Source organism: Grampus griseus, assembly GCF_964374135.1.
Source record: "Grampus griseus genome assembly, chromosome: 5".
Taxonomy (NCBI): domain Eukaryota; kingdom Metazoa; phylum Chordata; class Mammalia; order Artiodactyla; family Delphinidae; genus Grampus; species Grampus griseus.
The window spans coordinates 18,069,060-18,087,903 of record NC_138998.1 but is presented as its reverse complement, the minus strand read 5'-3'; the positions used below and the strand labels follow the sequence as shown (position 1 = coordinate 18,087,903).

The 18,844-nt window shown below is 40.5% G+C and overlaps 2 protein-coding genes and 1 pseudogene across 8 annotated transcripts in view; 1 reads left to right on the top strand and 2 right to left on the bottom strand.

The window, feature by feature from the left end:
• Positions 1-2,968, top strand: part of RNF13 (ring finger protein 13) — a 131,531-nt gene extending 128,563 nt beyond the window's left edge. For both annotated transcript variants that reach the window (XM_082655175.1, XM_082655176.1), the window contains 2 exons: positions 2,193-2,273; positions 2,547-2,968. In XM_082655175.1, the coding sequence (XP_082511301.1) occupies positions 2,193-2,273; positions 2,547-2,911 (446 nt within the window). In that variant the 3' untranslated portion in view covers positions 2,912-2,968. The remainder of the gene's footprint in view (positions 1-2,192; positions 2,274-2,546) is intronic.
• PFN2 (profilin 2) lies at positions 1,934-13,571 on the bottom strand. Of its 5 annotated transcripts, none has more exons than XR_014296800.1 (4): positions 13,360-13,571; positions 10,991-11,183; positions 5,925-6,063; positions 1,934-2,058 (listed from the first exon to the last, which is right to left on the bottom strand). XR_014296800.1 is itself a non-coding variant. In XM_082655179.1 (3 exons), exons 1-3 carry the CDS (start codon positions 13,489-13,491, stop codon positions 6,023-6,025), a joined length of 366 nt encoding a protein of 121 aa, XP_082511305.1. In that variant the 5' UTR covers positions 13,492-13,571; the 3' UTR covers positions 5,250-6,022. The 5 variants fall into 5 exon arrangements, 3 of the variants coding, with proteins under 3 accessions (XP_082511305.1, XP_082511303.1, XP_082511304.1); XR_014296801.1 differs by lacking the exon at positions 1,934-2,058 and adding an exon at positions 5,031-5,190; XM_082655179.1 differs by lacking the exon at positions 1,934-2,058 and having other exon boundaries at positions 5,250-6,063.
• A 4,112-nt stretch (positions 13,572-17,683) lies between these two features.
• On the bottom strand, positions 17,684-18,617 carry LOC309822689 (anaphase-promoting complex subunit 7-like; annotated as a pseudogene). The gene is made up of 2 exons: positions 18,048-18,617; positions 17,684-17,901 (listed from the first exon to the last, which is right to left on the bottom strand). The product of its transcript is annotated as an anaphase-promoting complex subunit 7-like (transcript).
• Positions 18,618-18,844: the final 227 nt, after the last annotated feature.

The window sequence follows — 18,844 nt, the reverse complement described above, 5'->3', positions numbered from 1 at the left end:
TTGCATTTCTCTGATGATTAGCGATGGTGAACATCTTTTCATGTGCCTGTTGGTCATCTGTATGTCTTCTTTGGAAAAATGTCTATTCAGGTCTTCTGCCCATTTTTTAAAATCGTGTTGTTTTTTTGATGCTGAGTTATATGAGTTGTTTATATATTTTGGATATCAACCCCTTATCACTCATAACACTTGCCCGTATTTTCTCCCATTCAGTAGTTGTCTTTTCGTTTTGTTCATTTTTGAAGTCTAGTTCCTTTTTTAAGTCATCTTTGGAAATAGTGATTTCTCTTTCTATACCTATTTTTATGTGCAATTTTTTGTCATAACATGGCTAAATGCAGGTGCACACCTGACTTTCATATTAGTTTGTTCAAGACTGAAAGAAAGCCAGTGTGGCTGAAGCACGAGTGAAGGGGGGGGGGGTAAGAGTTGTGTGCGATGAGATGGGTGATCTGTATATCAGATCATATTCAGCTATATGAAGGCCGCGACAAGGAGCTCAGATTTCATTCTAAGTGAGATGGGGGACCATTTAAGTAGGACTGATGTGATGTGATTGAAGTTTTAAAAATATCACCCTGGCTGCTATGGAGAAAAACCATATGGGGCAGGAATAGAAGGGTAGGAACAGAGGAGGCTCTTAACAGTAATCCAGGCTACTGGACCAGCATAATTGAGGAAACAAGAGAAAAGGGGACAGATTGAGGATGTTTTACAGATAAAAGTTTACAGGACTTGGTGATGCTGAATGTAAGCTCTAAGGGAAAGAAGCATCAAGGACATGCCCAGGCCTGATAGTCAGTTCATCCTACTGCAGTGGCTGCCTTAAGTCTTGAGTGCTTCCTATTCTGATGGGTTGGTGCCTTTGCTGTATCTGACGACCCAAGGTTTTGGGGAAAAACGAGGGAGGAGCAGGTTTACAGCGGAATATCAAAGTTCTGTCCACTTACATATTATAACATTCCTAGATCGATGAGACTTAAGTGTCTTGATGAAAATTTTCTGAAACAGTATTCAAATAACAATAATATGAATAACGTTCCAGATAGAAGCATTTCCATATTGTTGCACATAACAGACATGAATCTCACCCTTCCTGCAGCTTCTGAACATCTGTCCACTAGTGAATTAGCTAAGTCTTTGTCTGGCAGGCACATTTTCTTTACCACTGCACCACCAGGGAATGCGTTATGTTCATCCAGCCTGTGTATCCAGACAGTGCTTTATTTCTGACAAGCCTCCAATGTGGTTGCCCTGAGTGTGGGATAGGCAATGACTTTAACTGTCTTTTGTTTATAAAGGTGATCAGCTCAACAATAAGGAATTAAAAAGGCAGTGATATTAATAACAAACACCAGGGCTTCCCTGGTGGTGCAGTGGTTGAGAGTCCACCTGCCAATGCAGGGGACACGGGTTCGTGCCCCGGTCAGGGAAGATCCCACATGCTGCAGAGCGGCTGGGCCCGTGAGCCATGGCCGCTGAGCCTGCGCGTCCGGAGCCTGTGCTCCGCAACGGGAGAGGCCACAACAGTGAGAGGTCCGCGTACCGAAAAACAAAACAAAACAAAACAACACCATTTAGTGAATACCTCTGTGCTTGGCCCTTTATCTCATTTTATCCTCACAATTCTGCAAGGTAGATGGAATCTTTCTACCGATAAAACAACTGTATGTTAGAGGCTAAGTAACTTGCCAAGCACCACAAAACTCATAAATGTTGGAAGAGATTTGAAACTCAGTATATCTCATTCTAAACGTTTTTATTCACTAATATGTATTTTTTGAGTATGTTCTAATATGCTTCCATTTTTACTTAAACGACTCAGAGACCTTAAGATATCTAAATAGTGAAATTTTGTCATCTTTGGCATAAAATATTTCCACACTAGCATCTGAACAGTTATGTAAAACTAATGAATTATTAAAATCTTTTGCAGAGGTAATCAAGGTAAACAAATTTGACATCCATTTTTAATTAATTTCTTATTGTAGGTAAAAGGTTAATTATTTAATTTAAAACTTCAGGTTCCTGAACTTGAACTTGAAGCAGCTCCCTGACCTGAGAGAAAACAAAGAGGTATCATTTAAAAGATAAATCAGAAGGCATTTAAAATAAGTGACTGAGGAAGAACTTGAAAAGTTAAGAATACTCCTCTACATGTTTTAAATTAGTTTTACTATTTTCTGTCATAGGAGATGAGTATGATGTATGTGCCATTTGTTTGGATGAATATGAAGATGGAGACAAGCTCAGAATCCTTCCGTGTTCCCATGGTATGAATAATTACATACTGCTTTGAATTTCTGTATAGAGTAATTTATACTTAGGTTCAGTATTAGAGAGACAGGAGATAGTTATTAGCACACCATAAGCCAGGCCCTGTACTAATCAGTGATCTCATTAAGGGATGGAGCAGTTTATAAAAATTTACAAGCTTTTCTTCTCTTGTTCCTATGATACATATAGATCAGAACATGAATAAACATTAAAAATAATGTTCTCAACTACAGTATACTACCTAAAAGATGTATATTTTGCTTCAACAGCTTATCATTGCAAGTGTGTAGATCCTTGGCTAACTAAAACCAAAAAAACCTGTCCAGTCTGCAAGCAAAAAGTTGTTCCTTCTCAAGGCGATTCAGACTCTGACACAGATAGTAGTCAAGAAGAAAATGAAGTGTCAGAACATACCCCTTTACTCAGACCTTTGGCTTCTGTCAGCACCCAGTCATTTGGGGCTTTGTCGGAATCCCGCTCACATCAGAACATGACAGAATCTTCAGACTATGAGGAAGAGGACAATGAAGATACCGACAGTAGTGATGCAGAAAATGAAATCAATGAACAGAGTGTTGTGGTCCAACTGCAGCCTGATGGTGAACAGGATTACAACATGGCAAACACTGTTTGACCTTCAGAGGGTATTGGGTTATTTCCCTTTAAAATGTTTATTTAGGCATATAGTGTTTTTGCTCCCTTCAGAGATTTCTGTAGAAATAACTTATTTTTTAGTATTCTACAGGTTAATCAAATTACTGAAACAGGTTTTTTTGATCTGGTATTTATCTGCAGGAGTGTACTTCGTTTCACTAATAACTAATATAGACTGGTGCTGTAACTCAAGCATCAAATCAACTCTTTTGGAATGAAATATAGCCAAAACATTAAAAAAAAAATTCCTCACTATAGCTTACAATTAAAACCTAGATCACAGTATGCAACTGTTTCATGTTTTTACACACAAGGTCAGTGCTGTGGCCACCTAGCATGAGCTAAGCCAACCCCCATCTCCATAGAGTTACCTAAAGCTGTTGAGCTGGAATATGCTTGTTCTGGCGTTTCTGCCGTCATTAAGTGAGAGGCGACAAGGTAAGTTAGCATTTTTCTTCCTATCAATCAGCACCACGGAGACGCAAAGCTGTCTTTTTCCTTTCTATTGCCAAGTAGTCTTATCCTGATAGGAACAGTCTGTACTAGGGCAGATTGCAAAAGGTTTTTTTTTTTTTTAAGGTTTTTAATACTATAGTGTTATGTATGAACTTGACTTATTGGCTAATGCCTCTGGACTTTACTTACTGAATTTCAGTATCCTTAGAGATTTTGTGTTGTTGTGATCAAAGGAAAAAGAAAATGCTGTATAAAAATACCAGACTTCAGTAACTGTTAATACTCAGATCATATACCTCTTAATAAAGAGCATCTTATGCTAATTAGCCCTGCTAAACTATGTACAGAGGAAATTGTTCAAGTATTGGATTTGCAAATATTGCTTAATTTTAACAGAACTAATGATGTATTTAAACAATGTATTATGAAAAGCTAAATTATACATTATTGTAACTATGTAGAAAATATAGACTTATGTATAATCAAAATGTTAAGAATTTTTATATGGCCTTGTATGAAGGGAGTTTGAATGTTAATAAACACGTTTTCCACTTTAAGAACTGGCAAATATTTGTTCTGCTATAGTATTACCAAAATTAACCATATTTATATGCACAGCACTTTTGAACGGTATAATGATTAAGGTAATTTAGGTTAGATAAATGCACATCACCTTAGAATTTTCTACAAAGGAACTGCTCACAAGCAATTAGGTAATCCCCCCAAAAGTTAAAACTGCAGCCAAAATCATTCCAACAATAGTGTGTATTACGGTACCTTCTTGCAATGATACATCCCTTACAGTAAAAGGTAAACATCTAGATGTATTTCTATTGACATGGGAAACTGACTGATTGATTGATAGTGAACAAAAGCATATTCGAAAATAGTTAAGTATACTAGTTATATTAGCCTTTTGTTGTAAAAAGAAAAATTTTAATAAATTTTTAAAAAGTGTAACACTATTTGGGGCAATTTCACTTTTTGAACTTTTTTTAAAAAATTCTTATAAGCAACAACAAAAAATGAGTTATTTCCACTTAGGAAAATCAAAAGTTGAATTCTTCATCATACTCCCATGCCCACCCTGCTCCACAGAAATAAAAACACGCCTGAGAAACAGAGTTTTAGTTTACTATGGTAGTTAAGCCAAAGCTATGGAATTTGACACAATTGTATGATCCTAACTTTTCTAAACCTGTTTGGTCATTTGTGTTAATTTCATTTATCCTAAAGTAGGGTGTCAGGACAAAACACTGAGCTCAGTGCCTGGCACATAAATATAAGTAATAGCTTTTATAATTATTAAATAATAAAAACATCATACTTTTTTAAGAGGGAAAAAGTTAAAAGTCAGTGTAACGTGTATCAGAGGTTCTGTTCCCTCACTCTTTAATCCACAGTTCAAATCAAGGACTTGGTTCCTTCAAATTTAAGTTACGAGTTTTTCTGAGGCAAAAATAATTTTTTTTTTTGAAACTCCAAACTCTTAGTTGTTAAAAATATATATACTTAACAGCACTGTCTAGGACTGTTACTAGTTCTCTTAATAGTCATTGAAATCTCTTATAATTTCTCTGGTATAACTATACAGCTTTTTAAATAAGATGTTGAATAAAATTAAAATCCCACTTCTATTAAAAAATATATTCCTGGGCTTCCCTGGTGGCGCAGTGGTTGAGAGTCTGCCTGCTGATGCAGGGGACACGGGTTCGTGCCCCGGTCTGGGAAGATCCCACATGCCGCGGAGTGGCTGGGCCCGTGAGCCATGGCCGCAGACCCTGCGCTTCCGGAGCCTGTGCTCTGCAACGGGAGAGGCCACAACAATGAGAAGCCCATATACCGCAAAAAAAAAAAAAAAAAAAAAAAAATTCCTAATTTAAAAATTTTCCGATTTTAGAAGTATAGTCACCTGGAAACTTACCTGAGAGAAAAGTTTATATTTTGCCTTCAGAAATGCATATGTAAAATACATTATATACTGCATACATTTATCCTATTATATAAAATTCATTGGTGAGCATTTTCTTATGTAATTCTTTAATGACTATTTTATCTTTTGGACATACAGTCATTTATTCGACCCATAACCCTGCAAGTTAAATCTTGTAGTTTTCCAAGTTTAGTTATTCTAAGTAATGCTGTGGTAGCAACATTCTGCTATACGAATTTATATAGCTCCACTTCCTTAGGTTAAATTCCTAGAACTAAATACACAAAGCAAAGACACATGTATATATTTTCATAAGTGTCCTTCAAGTGAAATTGTGGGAAGGGGGCCAATGACTAGTTTCATTCATTATTTTAATGATACAGTTGCCCTCTACCATCTTCTACTCCCCTACCCACACCTCCAGCATCATACACAGTCCCCTCACCTACTTACTACAGGTTCGTTCAGTAAGGGTTTCACAAGTGTGGTCACTGCTTTCTAATTAGTTACCCTAACAGTTCTTTACAACTAAAGTATAAATGTATATATTACCATAAAATCATAAATCATCACAACCCAACCACCAGATTTTCATTTGACCCACCTCCTTCTTGTAACAGGTCAAGAAGTTTTATTGTTGTTTTACAATTCTAAGGTATGCCCAGCTGTCAAAGTAGCCCCAAATCCATATCTTCCATATCTTTACATCCCTGTATGGACAATCAAGTTCAGAATTGACAACACTGTCAAAGAAAAAAAATTTAATTATGCACAGTATATTTTAAGTAAGGCAAAGAGATTAACTCCCATTCCCTAACCCACCCTTTCCCAAAGGGGTAGCATACAGTTCACTTAAAATGGATCAAGGCCGACCTACTGTTTCTAAAGGGACTTCTGGAATCTTCATCTCCAGGGTAGAAATCCAGAGCCCAGAATCTGCATTATACCCAGCTCCCCCAGTTGTGCTTAGACCCACCAGCTTTTGAACTTGGAGCTTCTGCTTGAGAGTGTGTGATAATCTTTTATCTGAATAGTATTAAACATATTTACTAAATTTCAGTACATCTCAGGGACCTTACAACATCTGGGATTAAACTATTACCTAGTCATAGTTAACATGTCACTCCACAGACAGAAACGGCAAGACATCCCAATTATCTTTTATGCTTTTTAAGGAATGTCTTCCCTTATGTGAGAGTCCCAGCTGGCTGACTTCGGCCTGCCAACATAGCCTCCAAATTGAAAGAAGTCATGTGACAGTTCAACACAGAAGAATCCACAATGCAGAAACCCTTCTTGGTATTGGGCCCCTTGCTGCTCCATTAGATTTCACATCAAGAGGCCAGCAACAAGACAAAAATATTTAATTTCTAGTGGTTAAGTCAATTTTTGCCTCATAAGCCTGAAAATGAGCCTGAAATAACTACAAGCCATTTTTAATAAAGCAAAGCCTACTGAAAATAAATTCCCAGGCACTCATTTTATGATAAATACTAAAGGAAATGGAGTAGGCCATTAGCTGAATTTTTTTTTTAATTTTATGCTTGTAGCAGAGTATATTCCCATTGTATCAAAAATCAACTGTAACAGTAAGCTAACAATTTATATAAACAACAGGAGTCTAGAATATTTGGTTGGAATAAATTTATTTCATCTGTCTGTAAACAAGGTGTTTAATAGTTATGGCATTTTTTTAAATGCATATTAAATCAGATGAGTTAGACTGTATCCCAGATGTAACAAAGTGCAGGGAAAGAAATGGACAAATCAGCAACAAGATTTGTTTTTAAATCTGTACATTATCCACAAGGCCCAAACAATAGAAGCAAATACTAGAATGTCCCTAAAGTAGTGCCATTCGAAAGAAACCTTTAAGAGGTCATTTAAAATCCATCTCACAATAGCAACAGTTCATTTTAACAATAGTATGGCACAGAATACATATGAAAAAAAATTCATCACAAGACAGCCAAGTCCACAATAATGCAACTTCATATAAAAACTCAAGCTGCAAATAAAAATTGGTCCTATGAAGAACAAACTGGACACACTCCAGATGGTTATGTTGGGATACCAGATGTCCATAATGGCAGCCTTTTACAATTTTACTAAAGAGTAGAGCTGGTGTGCAAAGAAAAAGACAGGAACAAAAATGTGAGCTATTGCAATGATGGAATGTCCCTGGGGATTCAATCAGTATGGTTACTGTAAGGTCATGGGAGGAAGTGCCTTTGCTCTTGTTTTGCAGTTGCACTTGTCATTATGTCCTGTAGACACTATGAAAAAAGATTTGTCTTTACTCAAGTGCAACAGCAATACTAAAAGCAAACTACTGCAGCTCTCAATAGCTCATCAACAAAAGGAATATTAATTGGTTAAATAAACCAGGCACTGCATAAAAGAAGGTGGAAGCAAACCAAATACCTATGTGCGAAGGGAGGGGGTGGGAAAAGAGGAGTGAAGGAAAGACGCATGCACTTTTTCCTCCCAACCATGCGCTACAAAAGGAAGACTAAATGAGCTAAGTAAATGCTCAAAGTGCTGAAAGACACTGATCAAATTAGAGATTGTACAACCGGCACCTTGCTTAATATTAACTTATTTTAGTAATCAATATCCCATTAATTGCTAAGACAAAGTGATGCCCAACTTGCAATGCCCCCTCCCCCCAAATTTCAAGGTATCATGCAAATCATTACTGTGCTGCAATTATGTTGCCAGATAAGGTTGGTTACATACAGTGGTTAACATACAAATGATCCATTGGGCAAAGAGGAATCGTGACATTAGAAAATAGGTAAAGAAAAATTAGCTACCATCTATAGTCTGGTAGCACTGTGACCATAATTGGGGTGGTGATGAAGACAGTTGCTAGGTAGATGGGGAGAGGCTGCTTACACATCAGACCTCCTCAGGTATAAAGCGAGTTCATATGCTTTCTTGTTAAGTGTGCCTCCGTGGACACCTTCCTTTCCCATGACTATAACCAATGCTGGAGTACACAAGGAAACAAAACAAAAGTGAACAGAATTATTTAAGGGGGGGAGGGCAGAAAGAAAGACACCTTTCCCCACCAACAGAGGGATACAAAGGAGACACAGGTTCATACCCCATCACCCTGCATTGCTAATAAAATTTCCAGAATTAAGACTCAAGCTTACAGCTAGGAAAGTTTAAGAGCAATTTTTCCCTAATACTTAACAGTCTGCCTAGCAGCTAGAACCCAGAGTCTCTCAAGTATTTTGCCATTGAGTATGCCTTCTTATTCAATCCGCCTCCATGGACCCCTTCTTTTCCCATTACAAAGACCAAGACTGAAAGAGAAAGAAGAAAAGTGTTTCAAAAGAAGTGTTAATCAAGAGAGTCCCATAAGTTTTAGCAGACAGAACCCCATTAGTAAGTTACATTAAGTTAGTTTTCCATGAACAACGAAGCACTGAAGTCAGCCAGGTCTCCAAAAGGGAGAACTTTCAAACTAGTAATGTGCTGAAAACATTTTGACTATTAACTGTATCTTGGAAGTCCAATCAGTGCAGCTGCAATGCTCTATAAAAATATCTTTACACTAGCTAGGGAAAAAGAAGTGTGATCATTTATCTTTTTTAATTTTTATTTTATATTGGAGTATAGTTGACTTACAGTGTTGTTTTAGTTTCAGGTGTACAGCAAATGATTCAGTTATACATATAGATACACCTATTCTTTTGCAGATTCTTTTTCCTTTTAGGTTGAGTTCTGAGTAGAGTTCCCTGTGCTATACAGTAGGTCCTTGTTGATTATTTATTTCTATATAGTAGTGTGTATCTCTCAATCCCAAACTCTTAATTTATCCCTCCCCCACCACCTTTCCCCTTTGGTAACCATAAGTTTGTTTTCTAAGTCTGTGAGTCTGCTTGTTTTGTAAATAAGTCCTTTATATCATATTTTTTAGATTCCACATATAAGTGATATCATATGATATTTTTCTTTCTCTTACTCCACTTAGTATGAAAATCTTTAGGTCCATCCATGTTGCTGCAAATGGCATTATTTCATTCCTTTTAATGGACATTTATCTTTTATACAGGGCAAAAAACTTCTGATTAGTCTGACAATACATATTAAACTGGCCCCCAAAAAATAAACTTAAAAAAAAAATTAGGTAATTATTTACTTATAAAATTCTCCCCAAATTTAACTGCTTGATTAAGTACCAACTATTAAGTCTTACCAGTGGGGCTAAATGTATCTATTATTTCCAGAGGAAAACCAAGACTGAATTTTAAATAGCATTTTCAGTGCCATTCATAAAAGGACAAATTAAAAGTACCAAAGGCCTGTGCTTACTATATCCTCTCTGTGTTAGCTTTGTTTTTAATTGAGTCTAAAATCCTAAAACAGATTTACTATTTCCAAAAACAGGTTCTTCTATGATGCAGTTCAAAGGTCTATCGTGAAAATGTTAACATATGTACATATGTCAGATGTTATATTCACTGCCACTAGATGTCAGTAGTGCTGTATGGTATGAAAACATTCTCGTTTTTATGTCACATGGTTGATGCTTCTTTTTAATATATTTATCTGAGCTCAGGTAATGTTTTAGAGATTTGTCTACTATTTCACAGTCATCTAATTTTCCTATAGAGAAATACTCATAAGCATCAACTCACATCAGAACAAGAGTAACCTTTAGGACAGTCACAGGGAGTTGGTAGGACCACTGCAGTAAATTATGGCTCAGAGTAGCTTCCAAGTTTCTTCCCATGGTAGATGTGGTCTTAAAATTAGATGTGCCAAGTCTGCTATATGAGGCTACATAAGCCCTCTTTATTTACAAAACATTTACACAGGTTAACACATTTAAATGTATCTGTAAATCAACTAGATGTCATAATAAACCTCAGTTTTAAAAGTTGCTTTCAAAAAAGTGAGATTTATTTAGTACAGTAAGAATTTCTGCAATGTTGACAATAGTCAGGAAACACCAGAATTTCTGGACCAGTATATAAATGAAATATAATTTCCTACTTTTCGAATAAATCAGACACACTTAGTCTTTGAAAATATTTTAGTAAGTGGAAAACTTACTTCAAAACCCTGATTCTAATTATTTCTCTCTTCCCCAGCAATGTTTCTAATAGAAATATGAGCCAATATTAACTCTTCCTTTTTTATGCTGAATAGTGAATGACTAAAATGTGAGCAAGAAAGGAAGAGATCCAAAGGTCAAAGACCCAAAGGGACTAAAGTAACAAATTTGAATGATTTAACAATCTGAATAACTAACAGTTGAAGAGACAAATTGATTTTTTTTTAACTTTTTATTTTATATTGGAGTAGTATAGTTGATTAACAATGTTGTGTTAGTTTCAGGTGTACAGCAAAGTGATTCAGTTATCCATACAGAAGAGGCAAATTTAGATGTTCAGTTTACTAAAGTTGAAACTGAAAAGATGATATGAACATTCTATTTGAGAAGAAAGTCAGGATCTCAGAGGTTAGCTTGTGTATGCAGCTGCTGTAGAGGAAGTAAATCTACAGCAGTGCCTCCTTCAGTGCTGAGCAGTTCACAAAAACCACCTTAAGAGCCATTATGAACTCTTTTAACACTTTATTCAAAATGTTAGAGACTGCTTAATCACTTGTAACGTGGCATGCAACTTTCAACCAAAAGTGTGCCTTGCTTACCTCTACCAGCTCTGCCGACGGCAACGTTGTATGTTGGCTCCCCACCTTGACTCTTTGTCCGGATGTCCATTGTGCAGTCACCATCCACGTATAGGCTATCTCTGATCACTGAGCACTTCTTTGCGCCAAGAGTCAAACCACTGGTAAAGAAACCTTCCCGGTCTTTTCCTACAATCATATCTATTTCTACTGGCTGTCCCCCCACCACCCCCCACCCAGCCCCCAACCAAAAAAAAAAAAAAAGGAAAAGAAAGAGAAAAGAAAAAAGTTGTAGTTAATTCCTTGCCTTGGTGTAACAGCAAAGACTGCCAAGTTTGTACTACCACTACAAGACATCCACGTTTCAACAATGTAAAATCAAGTTTCAGTCTTTTCTAAAAAATTACTTAATCCTACATGGTGACATGTTTTATGTCAGTCAGTTAATTAGATTTCACAGTTAAGAGTGTAGTCTGGTAACTAAAACCAGTCTACGCAAAGAATCTCTACTTGTTAGTTGACACTAGATAAACTGCAAACTTAAGAGTTATTTATAAACTGTTTCAAATCAGGTGGTACCTGAAGTACTTACGTAATGGTAAAGATTCACCTAAAAACTTTCAGCAAAAGCTTATCTATCATAATCAGTCACGTTACAGTCATGTAGCATCAAATTTAAAGTTGTTTGAAAGTCTCCTAAAATAACGCCCATGCTTGGCAGACCTGTTCACTTCTACTCGCTTCAAACAGCTTGTAATATCCCCCATAGTATTAATATGAACTTCAAGCCCTAGACTTCAGCGCATCCCCAAATTCATATTTCCCTCCTCTCTATTATTCTAGCCGCTTACTCCTTTTTCTCTGCAACTTCCCTTACCCTACCACCTCAGTAATCAGTTTTCTTTCTGGGCAAACGCAAAGAGGATTCTGTCCGCAGCACTGCAGTAGGCAACGGTAAAAGAACAGAGAAAATGGAGGGAGACTGGGAAAGAAACTGAGGTAGCGACCAGAACCGGAAAGGAGAAAACGTGCATTCTAACATTCCATGAATAAGAAGGAAGGCGTCGCCCCCATCAGAACTGCAGAGTCATAGCAGGCCCCAGCCATTTCCAAGCACACTCCTGCAATCTTCCCGGCCAGACAGCGGGAACTCACACACAAAGACAAGAGGACCGCAGAAAAAAAGTTGATCACCAGATGCCAATTCTCTGTAAGAATTGTAGCCCACTGCGGTAATAGGAAACCTGAAAGTACTTGTATCAAGGACTGAGTTCTACACTGCTAAATCTTAAACCATGTTAAGCAGTACAAGAATAATTAGTAGCACCCATAATAGGGGGCCTGGATTTGGGCGTTTGATAGGAAGGGGGCGTGAAGCTTAAGAAATTAAGAGAATGGTGCTGTATTTGATATAATCGTCACAATTATAGAAAGAGCCTTGTTTAGAAAGAGGCAAAACAATAAAGCAGCACTGGACGCTTAGTGACAATTATCCCCCAGACATGTGGCAACCGAGTCAAACCACCAAGTCACAAAAAAATCAGGCACCGTGAAGCATAAATCTGCATTAGTGCCTTTACTACCATTACTAAAGAGGGAGGGACTTGGAGAACTTAAGTGTCCCCTTGGTCTTCGCAGATTACTAAAAGCCCCTTTAAGCACCCCCTTTTTTGGAGCTATGTTGCGTAACTGGGGATAACGGTGTATCGATGAATCTCCATAGGAGGAGGAGAGAAATCAATGGCAGTTCGCCATCTTGGAGAATTAAAAAAAAAAAATCCTATGGAGCCTGAGCTGTAGTCGAGATTCACGAATCCACCTACGTTGTCGGTGTATATTTCTCGCAAGCCTCGGAGGCCTGGACACCGGCAAACCTCCGCCAAGTCGCCGCGAGGATCCCGGGGGCCGGGCAACCGCCGCCTCTCACAGCCCGCGGCGCGGGCGGCGCGCTGTCCCCGGAGCGAGGGGCGGCCCGGCCGCCGGAGGACCCCCGCCCGGGCCCAGCGCGCCCCGGCCCGGCCCCTCCGGTCCCCGCTTCCACCCCGGGACGTACAAAGCGAGCCTCAGGGCTTCCAGGGGACCCAGGAGGACCGAACAAGGGGAAAAGGGCCCCCACCCCCGAGCCGGCGAGTGCCCCCTCCCCCAGCCTCACCCGGACAGGCACTGGGAACGCCGGGGAGCCGGGCCGCCGCCCCCGCCAGTCAGCGCAGCCCCTCAGAGGGGGCGTCCCCGGGCCTCCGGCTCTCCGCCCGCCCGGCAGCCGCATCCTTGGCGCCGGCCGCCCCGCACACCTGCCGGCGCGGCCCTCCCGGCGGCCCGGCTCCGCGCGGCGGCGCCCCCACGGCCGGCCCCGCTCGGGTTCGGGTCCCCGGGCCACCGCCGGTTCTCACCGTAATGCTCTGGAAGACGCCCCCGGCTGTGGCTGCCCATACGTATTTGGCGTCGCAGTAGCCGACAATGGCGGCCTCCTGGCAGCAGCCATCGCACATCAGGTTATCCACGTAGCTCTGCCAACCGGCCATCTTCGAACCCTTCGCACTGCAGCGGGGACGGCGAGGAGCAGCAGGCGCAGCGGCGGCGGCGGCGGTCGCGGGCGGCGGCGGCGGCGCGGGTGGAGGCGGGGCGGGGGCGGGGAGGAGGCGGCTCTGCGCAGGCACCGACCGCCCCCCTCCCCGAGGAGCTGCGGCGGGAGGACGCTGGGACGGTGGTGAGGGACAAGCTGCGGGGCGCGCCCGGGCCGGCTGCCCTCCCGCCCGCAACCGCGGGACTGACTAACCAACGGCGGGAGGCTGCGGAGCTGCTGTGCCACCGACTACAGTGGCGACTGCTCCTTACCGCGGTTTCCGCAGCTCTCCGCCGTTTCGGCGGGGCGTGCGCGAGCGCGTGCGTGCGATCCTTCCGCGGCGCGCCGACTCGGAGGGTCCCGGCGAGGGAGAGGGAGACTGAGCGGGAGAGGCGCGGAGGGATACCGTCCGGGGCAATCACAGCCGCCACGTGCGGTCAGCTAGACCTGGGAGCGGCGGCGTCGCTGTGGGTGGCTGAGTTTCGGACCCCGGGCCTGCAGAGAGGGCGTCTCCCTCGTCGCACTCCGCACCCCAGGGACGGCGGCTTGTGGGAAGCCTCGGAGTCCCTGCGTCCGGGCTGTGAAACGCCTCTGTTCTGCGTCCGGTGGCTGGGGATGCGGAATCTTGCGCCTAGGTGTCGGATTGCAGAGTTGCCCTGGTGACGGGGATGCGGAGCGTCTACTCCTCTTTGTGGTGGGGCCGGGCTGGTAGTAGGGTCACCCACTCTCATCTTAAGCGTCCCCAGTGGGACCCTCTTCCCTGGACCCCTCTGCCTCTTGGCCACAAAGGCTACCGAGCGGGCGCGCTCCGACAACCTGAAATCAGAGCTGGCGTTCGTGGCTTTAAGGAACATTTCTGAGCTTTGCCGATCTTTCATTATTGTTTCATTTGGGTACCACGGGCCTCTCATTGTGTGGATTCTTTGACAGGAAGAACCCCTCTTCCCCTTAAGGTTGCTTACGTGTGGCTAAATTGCTCGTAAATTGCGAACAAAACAGATAGCAACCTATGTAAAATTATTGGTTGGTAACTGGGAAAGTTACTGGTGGGTCGAAGAAGTCGCTGAATATGTAAAGAATTTTAAGATCTGAGAGTTCACTGTATGAACATGGTAATATTTCTGCTCTCGAAGGGTGAAATAATTTCAGGACCCAGATCTCAGAATGGCTTGTATTTACAAGTTAAACCATGGGTGGAGTCCCTGTGAATCTTGAGTGTTCTTTAGTAACCTCTGGGCGTTATGACTAGACCGGGAATTAGGAGACGTCCAACACTTTCAAGTGAACAAAACGATCTGTCAGTCAAGGGAAGAGAGCGTCTCAAAACGTTGAAAAGTTGATTTTCAACTTTAAAGTTACTGTGTAAGGTCACAGTTTGTGACAGGAGGATTACACAGAAGTAGCTCAGGAAAGAAGACAAAAACGTTGCTAAGCAATTTAATTGGTTCTGAAGTTTTCTGTTTTTTCTGCAGTTTGCTTTGAAATGTACAACTCCTGCAAGCAAGGGAAGAAAAGCACAGTAAGAGAAACTCCAAGTCCGGCTCCTATCAGGTTGAGACAATGTATTCTCCCATGTTCTGATGATACAGAAAACCTGTGTGGTATAAAATGTGACAAAACGTGTTTCATTTTTGCAGGTGTGCCTCCCACCTGGTTTAGTCACACTTACTGGTTCTTGTTTAGTACTCTGCTTTTTTTTGGTAGTTGTTGATGGTTTTAATCCTTCATTCTTACCAGTTTATCAACTTAAAAGTTAATGATCACAATGTGCTGATAGCACGAAGTGTCATTGTAGGAATTCATCAAGCTGTACACTTCTTGATTTGTGCTGTTTGTACACGTTATAATTCAATAAACAGTAAAAAAGAAAAATAATGATAGCTTGTAATTGACTTATTTATTAATCTACTCTGAAGTTTTTAAGATTCAATTTTGACACTATTATCTTCAATAGCAAAGAGATGCAAATAATGCATTCCATTCTTATTCTTTTATTGTTGTCTAAACAGCAAAAGGATTGCATTAACTGAATATTCTGGTATTCAAATCTCAAAAGATTCTAAATCACATTGATTGGGTAAAACATAAGAATTTAGAATTCCTATCACTATTTTTTAAATATCCTTCAAAATATAACAGTATTTTAAAATTACTGTTATACTTTTCCAACATGGTGTTATTTCTTTCCCAGAATTGCACAGTAAAATTTAATCAACTATGAAAAAAATCTGTATAATAGACTAACTAGGTTTAGATTTTGAGATGATACATTCAAAGAGAGTCTATTTACTGTCTCTTTTCAGTCCTGTAATAAAAAAAAAAAAAAATCCTGTGCCTGTTTTCTTTAGAACCAGACTCAGAGCATGCTGCCTTACTTTTTATTTGTATACAGTGATCTGTTCCTATTTCCTGTAACTAGTGCTTACCACAAAGTGTTTCAAAAGGCATATGTAGAAGTAGAACACTGAGTTTTAGGAATTGGAAAGTTAAGTCTAAGAGAGTATCAATATGAGAAAAAAATACCAATTTGTATCTTTCCTTTTTTTCAGAGTAACTGATCCCCTACAGTGATAATAATGATGTCTGGGCAGAAGCAGAGAAAAATCAAAGCTCTGTTGTTGATACAGATATCCAGATGTAGCTAACAACAATCAGTCGTAGCATGTTTAAATGTGGAATGCATTATTATGCATTCTTTGCAAAATCTTTTATTCTTATTTAGGAAAACAGTAACTGTGGTAAATTAGATTCTTTAATGTATCAGTCAAGGATTGCCTGAGCAATTTTAAGTCCATGTGTAAATCATTTGACATTCTAGCAAAATACAAAGAAACAAGTTGTAATTAAGATGTACTCAACCTGATAAACATTGGGGTAAGAACTAAAACTATGTAATTAGCCCCAAAACAGTAAAACACTAATTAACTAAGCCCACCTCAAGTCCTCAATTAACTAAAATTTTAACTTCCATACTTCATTTTTTTGAAAAAAAAGGTGTTTTAATTATAAAAGCAATTGTCACAACAATCAAGAAAGTTTAGAAAATGGAGCAAAATCACCCTTAATGCCACAAGCAATAAACATGTTATCTTTTAAATGTATTTACCCATTGTTTTGTGATTTTCACAGTAAAAAAACAAGGAGTACCTACAATTCTGGATTTGTCAATTTTACCCTGAAACTATGAATTTTTGATTTTTATAGCTTAAGTTTATTTAATACAAGTTAAAATTGTTATATTTTTCTTTCTGATAAATTTAACTTTTAAGTAGAGGCCCTCTTTATCACTAGTACTGTTTTTTTGTTGTTGTTGTTTTTGTGTGTGTCTTAAAATCTATTTTGTCAAATATTAAGGTAATTATCCCAGTTCTCTTTTTATGGATATTTATCTGATATATCTTTCCCGTCTCCCTCCCCTTCCCCCTCCCTTTCTCCCCCTCCTCCTTCTCCCCTTCTCCCTTCTCTTCCATCTCTCTCTCTCTCTCTCTCTCTCTCTCTCACTTTCTCTGTCCTTAAATTTTACATGTCTCTTCAGTTAGCTGGATTTTGGCTTTCTGTCTAATATGCAGTCTAATTTTTTTTCCTTTACTGTACAAAAAACGGTTTTATTACCCCAACTGCACCTCTGTTCATGCTCTAGGTCACACTTGTTTCTCAGATTCGACCCAGGCTCATAGGCAAGTTACCAGATTAGCAAATAGGAGAACTGTTCTGCAAAACAGCAACTGTTAGCTTAAGACATTACTAACATTGCCGAAGGAAGCAAGGTTACTAGGGAAGTGTGGACACCCCAGGATAATGATTTCTGGGACAGGAAACCCTCTGATAGAGCCAGTCTGACTGTCTATTCCTCGAGCTTGCAAATTAGCACTCTGTCCCAGAAGCCCCAACACGTCTACGGGCCTCTCAGAGCGCTCCCTTTGTGCTCCCTGGCTGGAGCAGAGGAGGATGGAGATATATGGAAGGTTGGTCAGTCTCAGTTTTTAAAAATGAAGTCACTACTAGAAAAATGGAGCAAGGGGCAGAGACCCCTGGTGCAATCACATGCTGAATCATTGACTTCCCAGAGAGCAGGCGCCTTACAGGTTCCTTCAGTCCATGGAAGTGCTCAGAGCAGGGCGGGCCAGGGTGGCCACGGAGCTGTGCCTGCCTCACTGCATGCCGAGCCACTGCTCCTGACCAGCCCACTGGGCCGCCTCACTGTCGCTGCCCCCCAGGTCCCCTTCTTCCCCACTCCCTTCCATGTCGTCCACGTCTTCCTCCTGAGTGGCATCCGTGGGACTCTTCTCCTTCTCCACCTTCTGCATCCCCTCTAGAGACTTCTGGTCACTGGGGTCCAAACTAGGGGACAACCAAACAAAGGAAAGGCCTGAATCTCTGCCTTGCTTCTTCCTGGCTAATGCGTCATCTCCCTGGCACAGCAGTGAAATGACCACCCAGTCACAGAGAAACTGCTAATGCCTGGCCTCTCCAAACAACTCCAGTTCCATAGGCAGGATTGAGGGAGTCCACCACTTAGTGCTATACTGTACTGGTCCATTGCTTCCTGATACTCACTGACAGCTACAAGGAAATCTAGGGTCCGAGGCAGGACACAGTCACTCTGATTAGCTAGCGTGTTCCGCAGCAAAGCAATTCCAACTTCGTATTTCTGTTCTCTGGTAAGTAGCTCTGCTTTTTTCTCCGCAGCCTTAATGTAGTTCAGCCTTTGGGTCAGGGCTTTATCTAATAAAGTTTTGCTTTCTCCTGTGTCACTGGGTCTTCAAGACAAATGGTGGCTGAAAGGGTAAGGGTCTGTGCGTTGGCTCCTAGAGTTTTGTAAACATAGTTACCCATTACCGTTGCTTCATGAATACTGTTGGAGGCTAAGTAACATTCGATGAGACCTTCATAACAATCTAAGCGACAAGGTGCAAGACGTATAGCCTCCCGAAAGTGGATTATTGCTTCTTGGACTCTGCCCATGTTTCTAAATGCTGCTCCCTTAAGTAGCAAAGCTTGAACACTATTACTGTTCAGCTGAATGGCCTTGGCTCCTAAATAGAGGGCTTGGGAGTAGCGTTTATCCTTTAATTTTTTATTCATGTGGAACTTGTATGTTCAATTTCTATTGTTTTAGTGTTACCCTGGAAATTTTACCATGCATATTTAATAGAACAAATCTTTAAATTAAATAATATCTTAAACCCTCCAACCAGACAATCCAAGAACCTTAGAACACTTTAAGTCTGGTCACGCCTCTCCAGACTTTTTTTTACACAGGTATTTATATACATGTATTTATATGTTTCCTATTTTATTTACTTACCATT